At 40.9% G+C, this 20,013-nt stretch overlaps 1 protein-coding gene and 1 long non-coding RNA gene across 4 annotated transcripts in view; one reads left to right on the top strand and one right to left on the bottom strand.

Moving 5' to 3' along the window:
* LOC134348689 (inactive dipeptidyl peptidase 10-like) overlaps window positions 1-3,380 on the top strand; it is a 927,397-nt gene extending 924,017 nt beyond the window's left edge. For all 3 annotated transcript variants that reach the window (XM_063052476.1, XM_063052475.1, XM_063052477.1), the window contains one exon: window positions 2,706-3,380. In XM_063052476.1, coding sequence (XP_062908546.1) covers window positions 2,706-2,843 — 138 coding nt within the window. In that variant the 3' untranslated portion in view covers window positions 2,844-3,380. The remainder of the gene's footprint in view (window positions 1-2,705) is intronic.
* The window catches only part of LOC134348690 (uncharacterized), an 81,223-nt gene that overhangs the window by 12,632 nt on the left and 48,578 nt on the right, over window positions 1-20,013 (bottom strand). The window contains exons 2-3 of the long non-coding RNA XR_010018476.1: window positions 9,148-9,298; window positions 2,680-2,808 (exon numbers count right to left, since the gene is read on the bottom strand). This is a non-coding gene — a long non-coding RNA (uncharacterized LOC134348690). The remainder of the gene's footprint in view (window positions 1-2,679; window positions 2,809-9,147; window positions 9,299-20,013) is intronic.

Genomic DNA, 20,013 nt, shown 5'->3' with positions numbered 1-20,013 from the left:
ATCAGAGAATGTGCAAAGCAGTGCAGACGAAATGCAGTTTAGGGTAGTGTATAGTCATGCACTTTAGGATAAGGGCATAATCTATTTTCTAAATGGGCAGCAGATTCAGAAATCAGAGGTGCCAAGGGACTTAGGAGTCCTTGTGCAGAATCCCCTAAAGGTTATCCTGGAAGTTGAGTCAGTGGTAAGGAAGGCAAACACATTGTTAGCATTGATTTCAAGAGGACTAGAATATAAAGCAAGGGTGCAATGTTGAGGCTTTATAAGCCAGTGGTCAGACCGCACTTGGATTATTGTGAGAACTTTTGGGCCCTTTATCTAAGAAAGGATATGCTCACATTAGAGAGGGTCCAGAGGAGGTTCTGAAGAACGATCCAAGGAATGAAAGGGTGAATATATGAGGAGTGCTTGATGGCTCTGGGTCTGTACTTACTACAGTTTATAAGGATGAGGGGAAGTCTCATTGAAACATATCAAATATTGGAAGGCCTAAATAAAGTGGATGTGGAGAAGATGTTTCCTTCGTTGGGAGGAGTCCAGGACAAAGTACACAGCCTCAGAACAGGACATTCGTTAGAACAGAAATGAAGAGGAACTTCTTAAACTAGTTTGTGCTGAATCTGTGGAATTCATTGCCACAGACAGCACTGGAGGCCCATGTCATTGGGTATATTTAAAGTAGAGGTTGATAGGTTCTTGACTAATAAGGGTGTCAAAGGAGAATGGATTTGTGAGGGATAATAAACCAGCCATGGAGAAATGGTGGAGCAGATTCAATGGGCCGACTTCTGTTCCCATCTCTTCCAGTATTATTTCAGTTGTGTAATAGTATTAAAACACGGTAAGTTACCCCACAAACTGCAGCCTTGGTGCTGGGGAAGGTAGAGTTAAGTGAAAGTGGGGAAGTATTAGAACTTCAGATTAAGCAACACCAACAAGAAGGAAGACAAGCTGATCTTTGAATTAGTCAAAGGGATCTACAGCCTTAAATTGAGATAAAGCTTAAGTACAGAACATTGAAGGAAGAGTATCTGAGCATTGATATGATGATCATTAATGACCGGACAATATGTCCCAGTAGGTAGGTTTCTTAATATTCATTAAAGTGCTCAAAAATTATTGTTAACTTAATTTTGAATGACTGAAATATTAAGCAGGTGCAATGAATGTGGAGCATTAGACTATTTTTGTAGTGTACTACAACAAAAGAAGGCCCTTCAGCCCATCTGTGATGACCAAGTAGCATTTGAGTTTATCCATTTCCCTCTCAATCTATCCATGTGTCTTTTGAATGCTGTAATTAAAATAACCAGTGACAACTAAATTTTTAAATATGTTTACTTAATCTTACATGGACAAATATAACTGCGGTGGAAAAAGCAATATTTTCAAAATTGTTCTCAACTGTTTTTTCTTTAACAAATTTTAAAGAGCACTTCACTTCCTGACCCCTGATAATCATAGAAAATGGAGTAGGCCCTTCGAGCCTGCACCGCCATTCAGTATGATCATGGCTGATCATCCAACTCAGAACCCTGTACCAGCCTTCCCTCCATACCTCCTGATCCCTTTAGCCACAAGGGCCATACCTAACTCCCTCTTACATATAGCCAATGAACTGGCCTCAACTGTTTCCTGTGGCAGAGAATTCCACAGATTCACCACTCTCTGTGTGAAGAAGTTTTTCCTAATCTCGGTCCTAAAAGGCTTCCCCTCTATCCTCAAACTGTGACCCCTCATTCTGGACTTCCCCAACATCGGGAACGATCTTCCTGCATCCAGCCTGTCCAATCCCTTTAGAATTTTATATGTTTCAATCAGATCCCCCCTCAATCTTCTAAATTCCAACGAGTATAAGCCTAGTTGATCCAGTCTTTCATCATATGAAAGTCCTGCCATCCCAGGAATCAATCTGGTGAACCTTCTTTGTACTCTCTCTATGGCAAGGATGTCTTTCCTCAGATGAGGGGACCAAAACTGCACACAATACTCCACATGTGGTCTCACCAAGGCCTTGTACAACTGCAGTAGTACCTCCCTGCTCCTGTACTCGAATCCTCTTGCTATAAATGCCGGCATACCATTCGCCTTTTTCACCGCCTGCTGTACCTGCATGCCCACTTTCAATGACTGGTGTATAATGACACCCAGGTCTCGTTGCACCTCCCCTTTTCCTAATCGGCCACCATTCAGATAATAATCTGTTTTCCTGTTTTTGCCACCAAAGTGGATAACTTCACATTTATCCACATTAAATTGCATCTGCCATGAATTTGCCCACTCACCCAACCTATCCAAGTCACCCTGCATCCTCTTAGCATCCTCCTCACAGTTAACACTGCTGCCCAGCTTCGTGTCATCCGCAAACTTGGAGATGCTGCATTTAATTCCCTCATCCAAGTCATTAAATATACAATGACATGAGCCTTGATGAAGGCTCTCGGCCCGAAACATCGACTGTTTATTTATTTCAATAGATGCTGTCTGACCTGTAACTCCTCCAGCATTTTGTGCGTTTTACTCTGAATTTCCAGCATCTGTAGAATATCTGTGTTTATGACATATGGGAATTTTGTTAATTGGCAGAATCTCTTATTAAATTCTAATCATTCTAAACCCATGTGTGGTCACATTTAAAATACATTAATATGTTCTTAACAACATTTCATCATTTCTTACCCAATACTCCTTTACTTGCGAGACAGATTTACCCAGATGAAGGCCACTTTATTACAGATGAAAAAAGCAAACGGCATATGTACAGTGCAATCCTCAACTTCTTCAGAGAGTGCCTCAAGCAAGAAATGCCTGTATTACAGAAAGAACCAGAGGAGGATGAATAAAATGAGGAACAATTCTCTAAGTATCTTTGTAAAGACAAAACTAACAGTCTGGAACACTCAAAACCCCGCATCAAATACCACTGTTAGTGGAAATGTGGAAGTGAGAGGGCAACTACAAGAAATTTACAGGAACAGCACATTATAGAGATTACAAATCTGATAACTGGCAAAAAGGACTTGAAATTAATGTGCCAGGTCCAAGATTATCTGAAAAGAAACAGCAAAACTGTTTTGGGAGTGCATCAAATCGTTAGTACACCTTAAAAAAGCAGAATTCCAATTGTGCAAATGTAACTTACACCTACAGCTTTTATGCATGTGTGTTTTATTTGGCCTCACTACTGTATATGTTAATAACTGAAGTATGAACAAACATTGAAAATGCACATATTTATTTTATTTTTAATTTTGTTCTATCATTTGCACAAAATGTGGCATAAAATTATTATGTGCATCCTTTTGTCAGACATTGTGATTTGCAGATTTAAAACCAAGTTCTCTTTATATCATAATAAATAAATAGAATTTATACAATTCTCTTCAGAGTCAGAGTCATAGAAAACTACAGCACAGAAACAGGCCTTTCGGTCCATCTAGTCTGTGTAAAACTATTCAACTGCCTAGTCCAATTGACCTGCACCCAGATCATAGCCTTCCGTCCGTTCAAATCTCATGAAGTCAACCCCACAGCCACCACTTGCACTGACAGCTCATTCCTCACCCCCACCACCCTCTGAGTGAAGCAGTTTCCCCTCGTGTTACACTTAAACTTTTCACCCTTCACCCTTAAACCCATGACTTCTAGTTTTACTCTCACCCAACTTCAGTAGAAAAACCCTGATTGCATTTACCCTATCTATTCTCCTCATAATTTTGTGTACCCCTCAATCTTCTATGCTTCAGGAAATGAAATCCTGCCCTATTCATCCTTCTGCTACAACTCAGGTCCTCAACTCCTGGCAACATCCTTGTAAATTACCTCTGAACTCTTTCAACCTTATTTACATCTTTCCTCCAACTTAGGCCTCACCAATATCTCATACAATTTCAAAATAACATCCCAATTCCTATACTCAATACATTGACATTATGAAGGCCAATATGCCAAAAGATTTCATAATGATACTATCTACCTGTTACTCCACTTTTGAGGAATTATGGACCTGTACTCATCAATCCTTCTGTTCTATCACACTGTATACCCTCCCACTCAATGTGCAAGACCTACTCTGGTTAGTCCTCCCAAAGTGCAACACTTCACAGTTGTCTGCTTTAAATTCCATCTGCCATTTTTCAGCCCATTTCTCCAGTTGGTCCAGATTCCACTGCAAACCATGATAGTCGTCCTCACTGTCCACTAAAGCCCCCATCTTGGTGTCATCTACAAATCCGGTGATCCAGTTAAACCACATTATCATCCAGATTGTTGATATAGATGACAGACAGCAACAGACCCGGCACCGATCCCTGTGGCTCACCACTAGTCACAGGCCTCCAGTCAGAGAGGCAACACTCAACTACCACTCTCTGGCTTCTTCTGCAAAATCAACGCCCAATCCAATTTATCACCTCCTCTCGAGTGCCAAGTGATTGAACCTTCTTGGCCAACCTCCTATGTAGGACCTTGTCAAGGACCTTGCTGAAGATCATGAAGACAACATCCACCACCCTGTTATCGTCAGCTTTCCTGGTAACTTCCTCAAAATACTCTATAAATTACCACACATAAAGTCATGTTAACTATCCCTAATCAGTCCCTGGCTATCCAAATACCTACATATCCGTTAACTTATAGTACCTTCCAATAACTTTCCCATCACTAATGTCAGGCTCACCAGCCTATAATTTCCTTTCTTACTCTTAGAGCCTTTCTTAAAAAGCAGAACAACATTAACTCTCTTCCAATCCTCTAGTACCTTATCCAGGGCTAAGTATCTTTTATATATCTCTGAAAGAGCCCTTGTAATTTCTGCACTAACCTCCCACAGGGTCCACAGGAACACTTTGTCAGGCCCTGGGAATTCATCCACCCTGATTTGCCTCAAGACAGAAACCACCTCCTCCTCTGGAATCTGCATAGGGTCCATGACCTTGCTGCTCTGTTGCCTCAGACCTATAAATTTTGTGTACATTTCCCAAGTAAATACAGATGTCAAAATTCCATTCCAAGATCTCTCCCATCTCTTTTGACCCTACACATAGATTACCACTCTGATCTTCCAGAGGACTAACTTTGTCCCTTGCTATCCTTTTGCTCTTAATATATCTGTAGAAGCCCTTGGGACTGTCCTTTACCTTGTCTCATGTCTTATTTCAGCCCTCCTGATTTCCTTCTTAAGTGTTCTCTTGCATTTCTTGTACCCAAGTACCTTATTTGTTCCTACCTGCTATATCTGCTATGCGTTATCTTATTTCTAAAATAGGGCCTCGATATCTCTGGAAAACCAAGGTTCCCTAAACTTGTTATCCTTACCTTTTATTCTGACAAAAATATACAAACTCTACACTCTCAAAACATCACTTTTGAAGGCTTCCCTCTTATCAAGTATATTTTTGCCAGGAAACAACCTGTCCCAATGCACATTTGATAGATTCTTTCAGATAGCATCAAAATTGGCCTTGAAGCTAATGTCATTATAATCTCTAAATGCAAAGTGTTCCCCTATCCCATTTCATAATAGGAGATCTAGTATCACACTCTCTCTAACAAGGACTTCTATGTGCAAATTAAGGAAACTTTCTTGAAAACATTTGACAAACACTTTCCCATCCAGCCATTTTACAGTGTGAGAGTCACAGACAATATGTAGAAAGTTAAAATCATCTACTATCACAACCATATATTTCTTGCAACTGTCTGTGACTTTTCTACAAATTTACTCCTCTAAATCCCATAGACTTTTGAGTGTTTATAATATAATCCCATTAATGTGGTCATGCCTTTCGTTTTCCTCAATTCTACCCATAAAGCCTCACTAGACGAGCTCTCCAGTCTGTCCTGACTGAGCACTGCTGTTACAACGTAGAATACCTTTGCAAAAACAGCTGTGGTATTGTCTGTCACAATTTCTCACTGAGTTACTGACAGTTTGAAAATCAAAATTTTCTATACTTCAATTGTATCTAACAATATAATATTTTTCAATTTAGCAGAGATCAGATCATCATCTGGCATGAGAACTTTCAGGTGATAAGAGTTTTATGGGCAAACTACCACAACCTCAGATGAGATCCCAAGAACTAAAGAGGTTCCCTTGTCTGCAACAAGGTTGTAAATTGGGTTATTTACCACATCTGATTTCATAATATATTAAAAATAATAATTAATTATATTTTAATAGCCTCTATTTATTTAACTTTCCACAGTGGATCAACAATCAGACAGATGATATTTCAAGGAGTCATCATTAAAACTCTTTTCTAAATTTTTCCAACTTCTACTATCGGTGTATCTTTCAGTATTCATTGTTCAGGTCACAATTAAATCCACAGGCAAAAAAACTGCATGAATTTAACAGGATGGAGAGCAATATCATAGGGACTTGTATTTCAATACTCTTGCTCCTCCGCATTGATGACTGCATTGGTGCTGCTTCATGCATCCATGCTGAGCTTGGCAATTTCACTAACTTTGCCTCTAACTTCCACCCTGCCCTTGCATTCACTTGTTCCATCTCTGACAACTCCTTCCCCTTTCTCAAATCTCTCTCCCTCCATCTCTGAAGACAAACTGTCAGCCAACATCTTTCATAAACCTACTGATTACCACAGATATCTTGAATATACCTCTTCTTACCTTATCCCCTGCTATTCCCTCTTCTCAGTTTCTTCACCTCTACTTCATCTGTTCCCAGGACATAGCTTGAACATTCTAGGACATCAGAGATGTTCTCTTTCTTCAAAAGACGGGGTTCTCCTTCCTCCACTATTAATGCTGCCCTCACCCGCATCTCCTCCATTTCCCGAACATCCATCTCATCCCATCGTCTTGCTGTTGGAACAGTGATAAAGTTCTTTTTGTCCTCACCTAATAGCCCTTGAGCCTCCGCTTCCAAAACATCAACCTCCACAACTCCTACCATCTCCAAAGGGATCCTACCACTAAGCACATCTTAGCTTCCCTGCCCCCTCCGCTTTCCGCAGGGATGTCTCCCTCCGCGATTCCCTTGTTCACTTATCCCTCCACATTAATCTCTCTCCCAGCACTTACCCCTGCAAGCAGTCTAAGAGCTACACTTACCCATTCACCTCCTCCCTCACCTCCACTCAGAGCCCCAAACAGTCCTTCCAGATGAGGCAACACTTCACCTGCAAATCTGCTGGGGTCATCTGTTGTATCCAGTGCTGCCAATGTGGCCTCTTCTATATTGGTGAAGCCTGTCCGTCCATGATGAGGCCACCCTCAAGGTGCAGGAGCAACACCTTATATTCTGTCTGGGTTGCCTCTGACCCGATGGCATGAATATTGATTTCACCTTCTGGTAAAACATTTTTCCCACCCCTCCCTATATTGCCCACTCTGGCCTTCAGCATGTCACTTTCCCCTGGGTCCCTTCTTACTTTCCTTTCTCCTATGATCCACTCTCCTCTCTTATCTGATTCCTTCCTCTCCAGTCCTTCACCTTTCCCATCCACCTGGCTTCAGCTATCAGCCTCCAGCTATCCTCCTTCCCTTCCCCTCACCCCACCTTTTTTATGCTGGTGTCTTCTTCCTTCCTGTTCAGTCCCGATGAAGGGTCTCGGCCTGAAACGCCGACTGTTTACTCTTTTCCATAGATGCTGCCTGACCTGCTGAGTTCCTCGAGCATTTTGTGTGAGCTGGTTTGTATTTCAATAGGTACATTAACTACCATAATGACTAAAAGCACTCTGGCAATACTACAGTAGCCCTTCTGTGGAGCCATGATGGAAATAATCCCTGAGGAAACTATTCTGTGGAGCCATGATGGAAATAATCCCTGAGGAAACTAAACTCAACTATAGTTGAGTAATGCAAAGTAATTAATAATTTTCAAGCCACAAATTCACACGTGGAAGTTCACAATATGTTACATTCCATGCTCAACAATTACAAGTGTGCCATCATGTGGCCAAAATCTTTAAGAACAATGAGACTCTTAATGATTGAACAAGATTGTATTCTGAAAGTTTAACCAGTTCTTCAACTCCCAGAACACTAATTTTTCATTTGTAAATATGTAGAATATGAATGGTTTTTACAAAATCTTTTAAGGAAAGGTTTATTTTATCTTATTACCAAACCAAATATTATAGTTAAAAAAAGAACAAATTGTCAGTCTTATATTATTTTCCTTCCTTCACCCTTGCCATTTATAATATTTTGTTGTGATTCAGTAGCTGAGTGGGGAGACGCTTTGAAGGGTGACATTTTTAAACTACTAAGTTATCCGGTAGAATATTTTGCAAGAAGACTGAAGTAGCTACATTGGACATTATTACTGAGTAGCACAAAAATAAAATACTACTAATGATTTGATGTGTATTCTGTTGATATTTAAAATGTGTTATTTAACATTGCTGAATAATTTGTAATTACATCAAAATATTTACATTCCTAGTGTTTACAAAGTAAAAGGCACTTAAAGGGAAAGATGTCAATCAAAAGAAAGGAGCAAATATGTCCTTGGCTTGTTAAGAGAAGCTCCTAACTGAGATGGTATTCCAACACACTGTACCATAGCTCTTGTGCGACTCACCCTAATGGAACTTGCCATCGTTTGACAACATACTGCCACAGAGAAAATGGACTTCACCAGACTAACATTTGCACTTAAGGATATTTTCAAAACTGCATTGAAAATACTTAATGACATGAGATCACATTGAAATTTAGTTTACAATAGAAAATGATCATTGTAAATAAGCTATCATTGTAAGAGTAAAGTACCTTTAATTTGAATTAAGCAATTTCAAATAGCATAGGCAGTTCTTTGGGATTTTGTTTTTAGGGTTGATTTATCTGAAGATATAAGAGATAAATGCAACTGAAACATATTTAAATTATTTAAAAATAATATAAATTTCCTTTTCCATATGATAAACGGTAACTAAAAAAAACGAAATTATTCTAAACCAGGGGTTTCCAGCCTGGGGTCCACAGACCACTCAGTTAATGGTATGGGTCCATGGCAAAAAAAAGGTTGGGAACCCCTGATCTAAGCATTGTTTCATTGACAAATGCACAAAGATGCGTATTAGTACAATTTAGTACCTCATTCAAACATAACTGAGATAACATACCCAATGACAATGTACTTTATACTTACTTTACTTACTGACTTACCTCAGAAACAATAGCTAAAGATTTCCAAACTGCATTTACATCTTCCACCCATTTTCGTGGCCCACGATCAGTGGAGAAAGAATGGCTCTAGCAATGTCCATTGCAGATTTAGAAGGCTAGGTACCATTGATACATTCTATTGCGGCCTGTGCTGTAAAGAAGAGAGAATTCAGCAAGCAGGTAGTGTGGTAACATAGTGGTTAGCACAACACTTTACAGTACCAGCAGACCAGGGTTCAATTCCCACTACTGCCTATAACGAGTTTGCACGTTCTCCCCATGACTGCACAGGTTTCCTCCCATTGTTCAAAGACATACCAGTCCGTAGGTTAATTCGTCATTATAAATTGTCCCACGATTACACAAGGGTTAAATAGGGGGTTGCTGGGCAGCACCGTTCGAAGGGCCGAAGGAGCCTGTTTTGTGCGGTGTTTCATTCAATAAATAAATAACAGAGAAATCATACAACATACCAGGAAGTAGGAATTAAGGATTCATCATACAATTTAAATTATTTTTACAGAAATCAAAATATTAATATAGGCAAGTAGGATTAAGGCAAAAAATTAGCTATTATAATCATTCATAAGTATATTTTATTATTAAATGAAGTCATCGAATAAGTAAATGCTGTTCCGAGAGGATAACAATCAATTTTTCTCATCAGCTAAGCTGTTCAACAATTAATAGAATAATTAATAATTAATAGCTAACCATCAGTAGGCTTAATGGTTACAATATTTTGCAGTGAAAACAGCCATGGAAGAGATTAAGATGTTGGCATACAGGCAGTTCCATGTTGATTATCTCTACATAGACTGTAGCACTGGATTATGCAACGGAGAAAGACTTAACTGAGGGTGGCTTTCAGATCTCTGGTACACTCTACTACAAAAGTTGCTTGTGCATTGGCACAGTGATGACACTAGGAAGTGACAGCTCACCCATTACCAGTGGAAGTTCTGTACCAATATATTTCTCATTAAACCAAACAAACAACAATCTAAGATTGTTGTATTACACAAGAATACTTAAGGAATATTAGCTTATTTTCCTGCAGAATGCCAACAAATAGACTAGGTGCAGGAGTAGGCCATTCAGCCCTTCGAGCCAGCACCACCATTCACTGTGATCATGGCTGATCATCCACAATCAGTACCCCTTTCCCGCCTTCTCCCTATATCCCTTCACTCCGCTATCTTTAAGAGCTCTATCTAACTCTTTTTTGAAAGAATCCAGAGAATTGGCCTCCACTGCCTTCTGAGGCAGAGCATTCCACAGAACCACAACCCTCTGTGGGAAAAAGTTTTTTCTCAACTCCGTTCTAAATTGTCTACCCCTTATTCTTAAACTGTGGCCTCTGGTTCTGGACTCCCCCAACATCGGGAACATGTTTCCTGCCTCTAGCATGTTCAATCCCTTAATAATGTTATATGTCTCAATCATGTTCCCTCTCATCCTTCTAAATTCCAGTGTATACAACCCCAGTTGCTCCAATCTTTCAACATATGACAGTCCCAAATCCACCTGTCAATACTCAGAACTTGCATACAAGTAGGCATGAACATGAAAACCCCTGATGTCTTCGCAATTTCCCAACCGAGTTCCTCGTGATAAGGACAGATTGCCAATTCCCTGCATTTTACAGCGGAATGTTACCTTATGATTCAAGTTACAATTCTGCAAAAATGCTCATCTGGCAAGGAAGAGCATCTAGAATCAGCACCTTACCATTCCCAGCAAAATGAGGCCCCGACAATTATGGTAATATTTCCTCATACCTTCATAGTTTGTAAGTAATTAAATACATTTTAAATCATTTAATTGTTAATATGTTATCAGGATAATGATTCTGAGCTAAAACCTGAGAATGGCATAACAGGCACAAAAACCATTTTCCAGACAAATTTGCCAGTGTAACATAGCCTGTTATTTTACAAACAGCAGCATTTTTCCCTTTAGAAATTGAATGAAGTCTTTCAATGGTCCACATTCAAATCAAATCAAGTTTAATTATCATTAAAACCATACATAGATAAAGCTGAACAAGACAATGCTCCTCTGGGGCCACAGTGCAAAACATTCAAAATAACAAGCAAGCATTCAAAAATAGCAAATAACATAATTCAAAATATCGTGCAAAGAAGCATATTCACTCGAAAAAACAACATATATAGTACATACCCTGAGTGACAATGCCCAGCAATCGATGGTAGTCTCTGGGTAGTGTACGGATGCACGCAATCCAGCCTGTCATTCCACCGCTCGAACACGGGAGGGCAGCACCGATGCGCGAGGCCAGGCCCCAGCCAAGCTCAACCATGCTGTCGTGCTTCTGCGTCTCTCACTTGGTCTGCAGCAGCAGGCAAACCCGAGGCTTGAGGCCAAGTTCTCATTACAGCTGAGGCTACACAGCTCCCATGTCAACTGTCCCTCCACCAGACAAGGGTAACAGGCCTGTGGTAACCTACATGATCACCGCCCAACAGAGTCTTGTGATCACAAGTGAAATGCCCGAGGTTCTCAGAGTAGAGTTGTCCTTAGATCATAAACAAACTTCACAAAGAAAAAAGTACCTTTGGTTGGCCCCTGAGAGGCTGCTCTGTTCACATGCACCACTATCTTACCAGAAATAAGGCACTCTTCCTTTTAAAACAAACTCAGAGGTGTCTGTTTGCACCATAATTATGGGACAGTAATTATAAGTGTTTTTTGGTGTTACATTTCAAGATTTGATTTTTGTCCTGGCTACGAGTTGGGCCAATTTGTCCCATCTTTTGTGGAACAGCCTTCTCCAAAAGAATGTGCAAAATAAAATAACTGCAAAATAAAAGTGAAAAAAGAGATATTCACAGATATACAACAACCTATATGACTACAATGTAAAATATTCCAGGGGGGGCTATCAATAAAACAGTAAGCCAAAGCATATTTGGAAAGTTTAGGTAAATAGTAGGGTTTGAGTTTCTGAAAAGCAAAGTCTATTGAACTGAAGGCGAAACTGCCAACAATGGAGAAATTAGATACAAGAATCATGAACTGGGTAGAAATGAAAAACAACCTTCATTTGTTGTAAAACTGTAACTCCTTTCAATGAAAGGAAACAGTAATGCTGTAGGGAGATTTTCAAACAATTTTAAAATCGCTGCATTACTTAATCAAGAGATACTGATCTACAGACAAAGGGAGAAACGGTAAGTAGACGTGGTGTAAATAAGGTTACTGGTTACCCCAATTTGACAAGAAGTGGAACAAGTCAGCCCTGTGAAGCTTAAAGGCAACAAACAAACCATGGACAAGGTTTCAGATTCAGATTTATCTATGACATGCACATCGAAACCAACAGTGAAATTCATCGTTTCCATTCACAACCAACACAACCCAAGCGAGACATTACAGAGCTAACATAACATGCTCACGATCTTCAGTAGAACCAGACAACCAACAAAACAAAACAAAACAAAAGTAAAACAAATTCCTTTCTTCCTCCCTCCCACTAATGCTCATAGACAGGCCACCTCTGGGCCTCCGACTTCCAGTCCCTGGCCAGACTCACAGATATTGGACTTTATCTGTGTTGGTTAAGTTGACAAGGGTCTCAACTTATAGACTCATTGACCTTGGTCTTTGGGCATTCTGTATCAAGCCCAAATCTCGTCAATCATGGGCTTTGAGCTCCAATCCTGAGACTAGCCAACCTGGGGGCTCATTAGCCCTCACGCCTCCCTGCACAAACCTCCGATTCTGGGACTTGCAGACCTGGGAATTCACTGGCCTTGTTCACAGGGCCTGCCAACCTTGATCATTGATCATGGGGATCTCTGGTTTATGTCTCAGCCCTACCCACACAACATCCATCCACAGGGATCGTAGAGTGTTCCAACCTGGACTCTGGCTGGACGATGTAATTTAAAATCCTGTCCAAAGTGCAGTCAGAATTTTTTTTAACCCTATAGATGTCCTTTACCAAAATGAACATGCCCATCGTGCATAATTTGTAGTCCATTACTATCATATAAAAAAAATTATTTGAGTCTGAATGACTCGTCACAGTCTTTGATGAATAAACTATAACTGAGCTTTTTATCTTTTTAAGCTATCAGTAACTATAACTGCTAGACAACACTTTTGCCCACAAAAAATATTTTTTGCAAATAGATTCTAAATTTCACCAAACACTTCAAAATTTCAAGGTTTTAAAATTTAGTTTTGTTTTATTTATTTCATAAACTACATAATCCTACACAATCAGGAAAGCTCACCAATGCCTCTACTTTCTGAGGAGGCCGAAGAAAGCTGGACTATATGCATCTACTGTATACTTACATCATTCTACAGACGTGCAGCAGAGAGCATCCTAAAATGCTGCATCAAACTGCAACGTGGCAGACAGGAAGACTCTACAACAGGGAGTCAAAACTGCCCAAGTCATCACATTGTTCATTTATTATCAAAGTATATATCTATACAACTGTAAAATTTGTCTTCTCCAGATAGCCATGAAACAAAGACCATATGACCCTAAAACATAGGAGCAGAATTCTGCCATCAGGACCATTGAGGCTGCTCCACCATTTAATCATGGCTCATCCATTATTTTCCCCGCTTCAGCCCCACTCCCCAGCCTTCTCATATCCTTTGATGCCGTGTCCAATCAAGAACCTATCAAGCTCTGCCTTAAATATACCCAACGACCTGGCCTCCACAGCTGCCTGTGGTAATAAATTCCACAAGTTCACCCCACTCTGGCTAAAGAAATTTCTCTGCACCTCTGTTTTAAATAGACGCTCCTCTATCCTGAGGCTGTGCCCTCTTGTCCTAGACACTCCCACCATGGGAAACATCCTTTCCATATCTACCTTGTGAAGGCCTTTCAACATTCGAAATGAGATCCCATCTCATCCAAAGCTATCAAACATTCCTCATATGATAACCCTTTCATTCCCAGAATCATCCTTGTGAACCTCCTCTGAACTCACTCCAATGCCAACACACCTTTTCTTAGATTAAAGAGCCCAAAACTGTTCACAATACTCAAGGTGAGGCCTCACCAGTGCCTTACAAAGCCTCAGCATTGCATCCCTGCTTATGTATTCGAGGCCTCTTGAAATGAATACTAATGCTGTATTTGCCTTCCCCTCCTCCAACTCTACCTGCCAGTTCACCTGCAGGGTATCCTGCATAAGGACTCCCAAATCTCTTTGCATCTCAGATTTTTGGATTTTCCGCCCATTTAGAAAATAGTCTGCACTTTAACTTCTTCTACCAAAGTGCATGATCATGTATTTTTCAACATTGTACTTCATTTGCCACTTTCTTGCTCATTCTCCAAATCTGTATAAATTCTCGTGCATCCTACCTATTTCCTCAACACGACATGCCCTTCCACCAATCTTCATATCATCTGCAAACTTGGCAACAAAGCCATCTATTCCATCATCCAAATCATTGCTATACAACATAAAAAGAAGCAGCTCCTTCTGCTCCACTGACCTCTGTGGAACACCACTAGTCACTGGCAGCCAACCAGAAAAGGATCCTTTTATTCCCAATTGCTGCTTTCTACCAATCAGCCAGTGCTCTAACCATGCCAGTAACTTCCCTGTAATAACATGGGCTCTTAACTTAATAAGCAGCCACATGTGTGGCACCTTGTCAAGGTCTTTCTGAAAGTCCAAATATACAACATCTACTACATTCCCTGTATCTATCCTACTTGTAATCTCCTCAAAGAATTCCAGCAGGTTCATCAGACAAGATTTTCCCTTAAGGAAATAATGCTGACTTTGTCCTATCTTGCCCTGTGACACCAAGTGCTCCATACTCAAACATCTTCTCAACCACTGGGGTCATACTAACAGGTCTATAATTTCCCTTCTGCTGCCTTGCTCCTTTCTTAAAGAGTGGAGTGACATTTGCAAATTTCCAGTCCTCTAGCACCACGCCAGAGTCCAATGATTTTTGAAAGATCATTACTAATTCCTCCACAATCTCTACTGCTACCTCGTTCAGAACTCTAGGGTGCAGCTCATCTGGTTCGGGTGACGTAGGAATTTCAGCTTTTTGAGCACCTTCTCCATTGTAATAGTAACTGCACTCACTTCTCTTCCCTCACACCCTTCAACATCTGGGACCAGCACCCATCTTAAGCTGGATGTTTAAAGAAAATAATGAATAACGAAGGAAGCTACTAGATACTTAATGAGACTTTATTAATAACAATGAACACGAATAATGGAGTGGTGTTCAAAGGTGGCTGAGGCAAGCGGAAGTGAACGGTGGCAGTTGGCGCATGGAAGGCCTGGTAATGGCAAACTGAGTCAGGATCAAAGAAGAATCAAAGCAGAGTCTGGGCATCCCCAAGAGTGTGGGAAGTCCTGATGTCTGGTCAATGATTGTGCCAGGCTGAATTTGAAAGGTCGACTATAGGCTGTATCGCCGCGGCGGGATCCAGGCCTCAGAATGGTCCGAGACGTAGGAATGCCTTGATGTTTGGATGATTTAAGTGCCAGGTCAGATTGGAAACGTCAGGGTGTCACAACCGGAGTTGAAGCGAAGGCCGGTTCAATTCACTGCTCCGAGACATTTACTCAGTTCTGTGCAGAACTGCAGTGATGACTGGTTTTGCGTCTGTGGTCTCGCAATATTTACTCGGCTTTGCATTGAGCTGTTGCTTTTGCAATGATGCCTGGCATTGTGTCTTTCATAAGTTTCCAGTTGTGAATGCTATTTGCTTACTTTTATTGTTTGCATCATTTGTATCTTTCACTCTCTCTCTGCACATTGCGTGTTTGACAGTTTTTTCTAAATGGGTTCTTTTGAGGTGTCTTTGTTTTGTGGCTGCCTGCAAGGAGACAAATCTAAAGGTTGCATAATGTATACATAATAAATGTACAGTGAACTTTGGAAGTTGCATATATAACCTGCAGCAAAAGATAAATACATTCTGACCCCGTATTTTGTATTTCAAGTCACACAGGCACCAGTATCAAGTTTAAAATTTGTTATATTGTTTTGATCATTAATAGATTATCCTACCTTTCCATGTGGAAGATGAATGCTTGCATGTACTAAATCCTTTCCTGGCTAATTTTTTTTTCAATTTCAATTTAAAGTGATGAAACCCATTATCATGTCATTCATAACCTCTGTTTTAATACCCAGCTTAAGAAAGAAATAAAGGCTGGTAATAAATTTATTCAGGTAATTTTCTTCTATTTCAAAATATAATGTGAAGCTACGTACTTATTGCTCACACTGCTGGCATTTAAAGCAGCAATGCCGGTCCTCTATCTCTGGCGTTCAGGGCTTCATTCATCATGTCAGTAGCTTCCTCTCGGGTTTCACTACTGTCAGTCATGCAAATCCCGGGTGGAGACTCAGGAATACCATTGCACTCAGATGTAGAAGGATTCTTCTTTGCTGTTTCCGTGACAGTTTTATTTTACCAGTCAGGGTTGTTGGCCCTGAGCTGAGCCCCTGAACCTGGAGGACTGGTGGACCACTCTTAATCTGGCCTCTATCCTTTGATCTGCTTGGCATGGGTGAACCTGCCAAGAGACAGAGCATAAAGTCTTGACTTTAAACTGAAAATCCAGTTTTGATTTCATTTTCTCCTAACCTGAGACTCTGCGGTGAGGACAATCCAGGTTACATGAATATACATGTTAACACCCTGGGCAAGGTTTCACTGCTAACGTAATGGTCTTTCTGTAGCAGCAGTGTTTGAGTTATGGTTAGAGATAACGAGTGCTGTGGAATGTGAGTCGTCCAGTGAGGGGAGTGTGTTGTTGTGCTGTGTGCCTGGTGATCTGGGTCTTTTGTTTGGTGGAAGATGGGAAGAGAAGATGCCAGAAAGGAGAGGTTGTAGACACCAGAAAGGAGTGGACTTGGAGTGGGTCGGGAGTCGACAAAGCCCAGGGAAATCGATGGAGGACCAGCGGGAGGGAAACCGTGAGCTCCAACTTGTGCACATTAGACAGTTTCATTAAAATGGGCCCTTTTTGTTTTACTTTACTAACCCTTTAGTCAAATTAAGAATTACAAAGCTAAATCGTTTAATTGCATATGGTGTACTGTCTGTTATTTCGGGGTATTGTAACGGGTAACACATCACGCTGCATTCACACAAACAGGAGGTTTTGCACCTCAATGTCATATGTTTGGTGGGGCCAGAGATTGTCACCCCTAGACTCACACAGCCGACAGAACCCCGGGGGTTACATACAGTCATAATTACAACTCACTGCCTTCAGAAAGTTTAAAGAGAAATGATGTAGGGAGATGGGGTTGTGGCAGGGTGCTATACATGTGATAATCAAAATTTAGTGAAGCAGGGAGCAAGGGCTCCTGAGATAACCATGTTGAAAACTACAATAGCACGTGTGCACTGCAAGACAGTAAAGATATTGAAACTTGTAATAGAAACGGACACCTGGAGGGACACTAAGGGCTTTTTGACACAATCACAGGTGTTTAGTACCAAAACTGAATTGCCAGATACTGTCTCACTGAACAGTTGCTGCCAACAGTAACCAGTTGACTGGAGGTAATCAAATCACTGTCAAGAACTAAACGCTACTTACAAATACATCTTCTGGTACGGCTCACTTGCTACTACAGACTTGAGGACTTCTGGATTGAATCTGATTTAATCTAATCTAATCTCATTTACTTTCTGGAAAATTCAGTCAATACTTCACCAACATAAAAACAACGTTATTCCAGAAATTGCCAGAAGCTTTCAGCTAATAAACAAACAATTTATTGCTCTATTCTAGACATTCTTCAAAAATCACAAGGAGAAAGGCAGTACTGGCCTTTGGTATCTTGCTAGAAGTTCTTTTTTTGTCTGTAGGAGGAATTAGATGAAGACATGAAATGTGGGTATCAGCTTTTATAGGAAAGAAGAGGTATGTTAACAGGACAAGTCTTCCTTCCTGAGCTTCAGGCACAAGGACCTTCAGTGTCATACGTCATTCCCCCTCTCACTTGATCCCTATCCTATCCTAAAACTTGTTGCTGAACACCACACCCGTCTATATCCTCTGGTGATGAAATATATATGTGTGTGTGTGTGTGTGTGTGTGTGTGTGTGTGTGTGTGTGTGTGTGTGTGTGTGTGTATATACACACACACAGTTCCAACAGCAATTCTCAGGCTGGTGTCCAAGTCTCAATAAATTCCACTTAAGACTTCTCAGCAAGGGAAGCAGCCATTGCCTGCATGCTACAAAGTGCACATAGCATCAAGGCTTGGGCCAATAAATGGCAAGAAATATCCATCCCTCAAAAATGTGAGGCTATGACCACCTCTGACAAAACGGAGCCTAACACCCATCTTTAATATTCAAATACATTAGGTTGTTCCACATTATCAACATCCTGCTTGACAGCCAGTCACCGATAACACTGGACAACAATTTAACTTCCTGAAAACTTTTGGGTGTGTTTTATGGACTTTGAGCTGCTGATCATGAAATCACCGTGAAATTTCCCTATCACCTACCTGTTTTTTTAAAAATCGCCTATCTTGTTATTTTAATTCATTGTTCAAGTCAGAACAACTAATGCCAAGATTAAGGAAGGCATTTTTGTTGGTCCACAAATCAAACAGGTTATCCATGACAGGCAATTTGAAGAACTTCTAGTGGGACTGGAGAAAATTGCATGGAAGGCGTTCCAAGGATGTTGTTGAAAATTTTCTTGGCAACTACAGAGCACCAAACTGTGTGCAGCTGGTTGACAACATGCTCCAAACATACAAAACCACAAAGTGCAAGGTGTCACTAAAGATTCATTTTCTGCAGTCCCATTTAGACTTCTTTTTTTAATCTCTCCCTCTCCAGTGTAGAGCTCCTCCTGCTTCAAAAGTCCACCATTGTCCCTGTACCTAAAAAGACCAAGGTAACATGTCTGAACGACTGGCGTCCTGTCACACTCACCTCAATAATAAACAAATGCCTTGAGAGGCTGATCAAGGATGACATCTACAGCATGCCACCACTCACAGTGGAACCCTTATGACTAACCTACCGATACAACTGATCAAACAGATGATGCAATAGCCACAGCTCTACACACCATCCTTACACACCTGGAAAAGAAGGATGCATACATGAGAATGCTGTTCAGCATTCAACAACATAATTCCCTCCAGGCTCGACAAGAAGCTCAGAGACCTTAGCCTTCACCCTGCCTTGTGTAGCTGGATGGTGGACTTCCTGTCAGATCACCAGAAGGTGGTAAGAGTTGGCTCCCTCACCTCTGCCCCTCTGACCCTTAACATAGGTGCCCCTCAGAACTGTATCTTAAGCTCCGTCCTTCACTCTCTATATACCTATGACTGTGTCGCCACCCACAGCTGCAATCTGCTAATTAAATTTGCTTATGACACTACACTGATTGGCCTAATATCAAATAATAATGAGGCAGCCTACAGAGAAGAAGTCATCACCCTGACACAGCGGTGTCAAGAAAACAACCTCTCCCTCAATGTCGCAAAAACAAAAGAGCTGGTTGTGGATTACATGAGGAATGGAGAGAGGCTAACCCCTATTGATATCAGTGGATCTGGGGTTGAGAGGGTGAACAGCTTCAAGTTCCTCGGCATACACATCACCGAGGCCCTCACATGGTCTGTACAACAGGGCCTCTTTCACCTCAGACTGTTGAAGAAGTTTGGTATGAGTACGCAAATCCTAAAAACGCTCCACAGGGGTACAACTGAGAGCATCCTGACTGGCTGCATCACTGCCCGATATGGAAAGTGTACTTCCCCCAATCGCAGGACTCTGCAGAGAGTGGTGCGGACAGCCCAGCACATCTGTAGTTGTGAACTTCCTACTATTCCGTACATTTACAAAGA

This window comes from Mobula hypostoma, chromosome 6, assembly GCF_963921235.1.
Source record: "Mobula hypostoma chromosome 6, sMobHyp1.1, whole genome shotgun sequence".
NCBI lineage: Eukaryota > Metazoa > Chordata > Chondrichthyes > Myliobatiformes > Myliobatidae > Mobula > Mobula hypostoma.
This window is presented reverse-complemented; position numbering and strand designations above follow the sequence as displayed.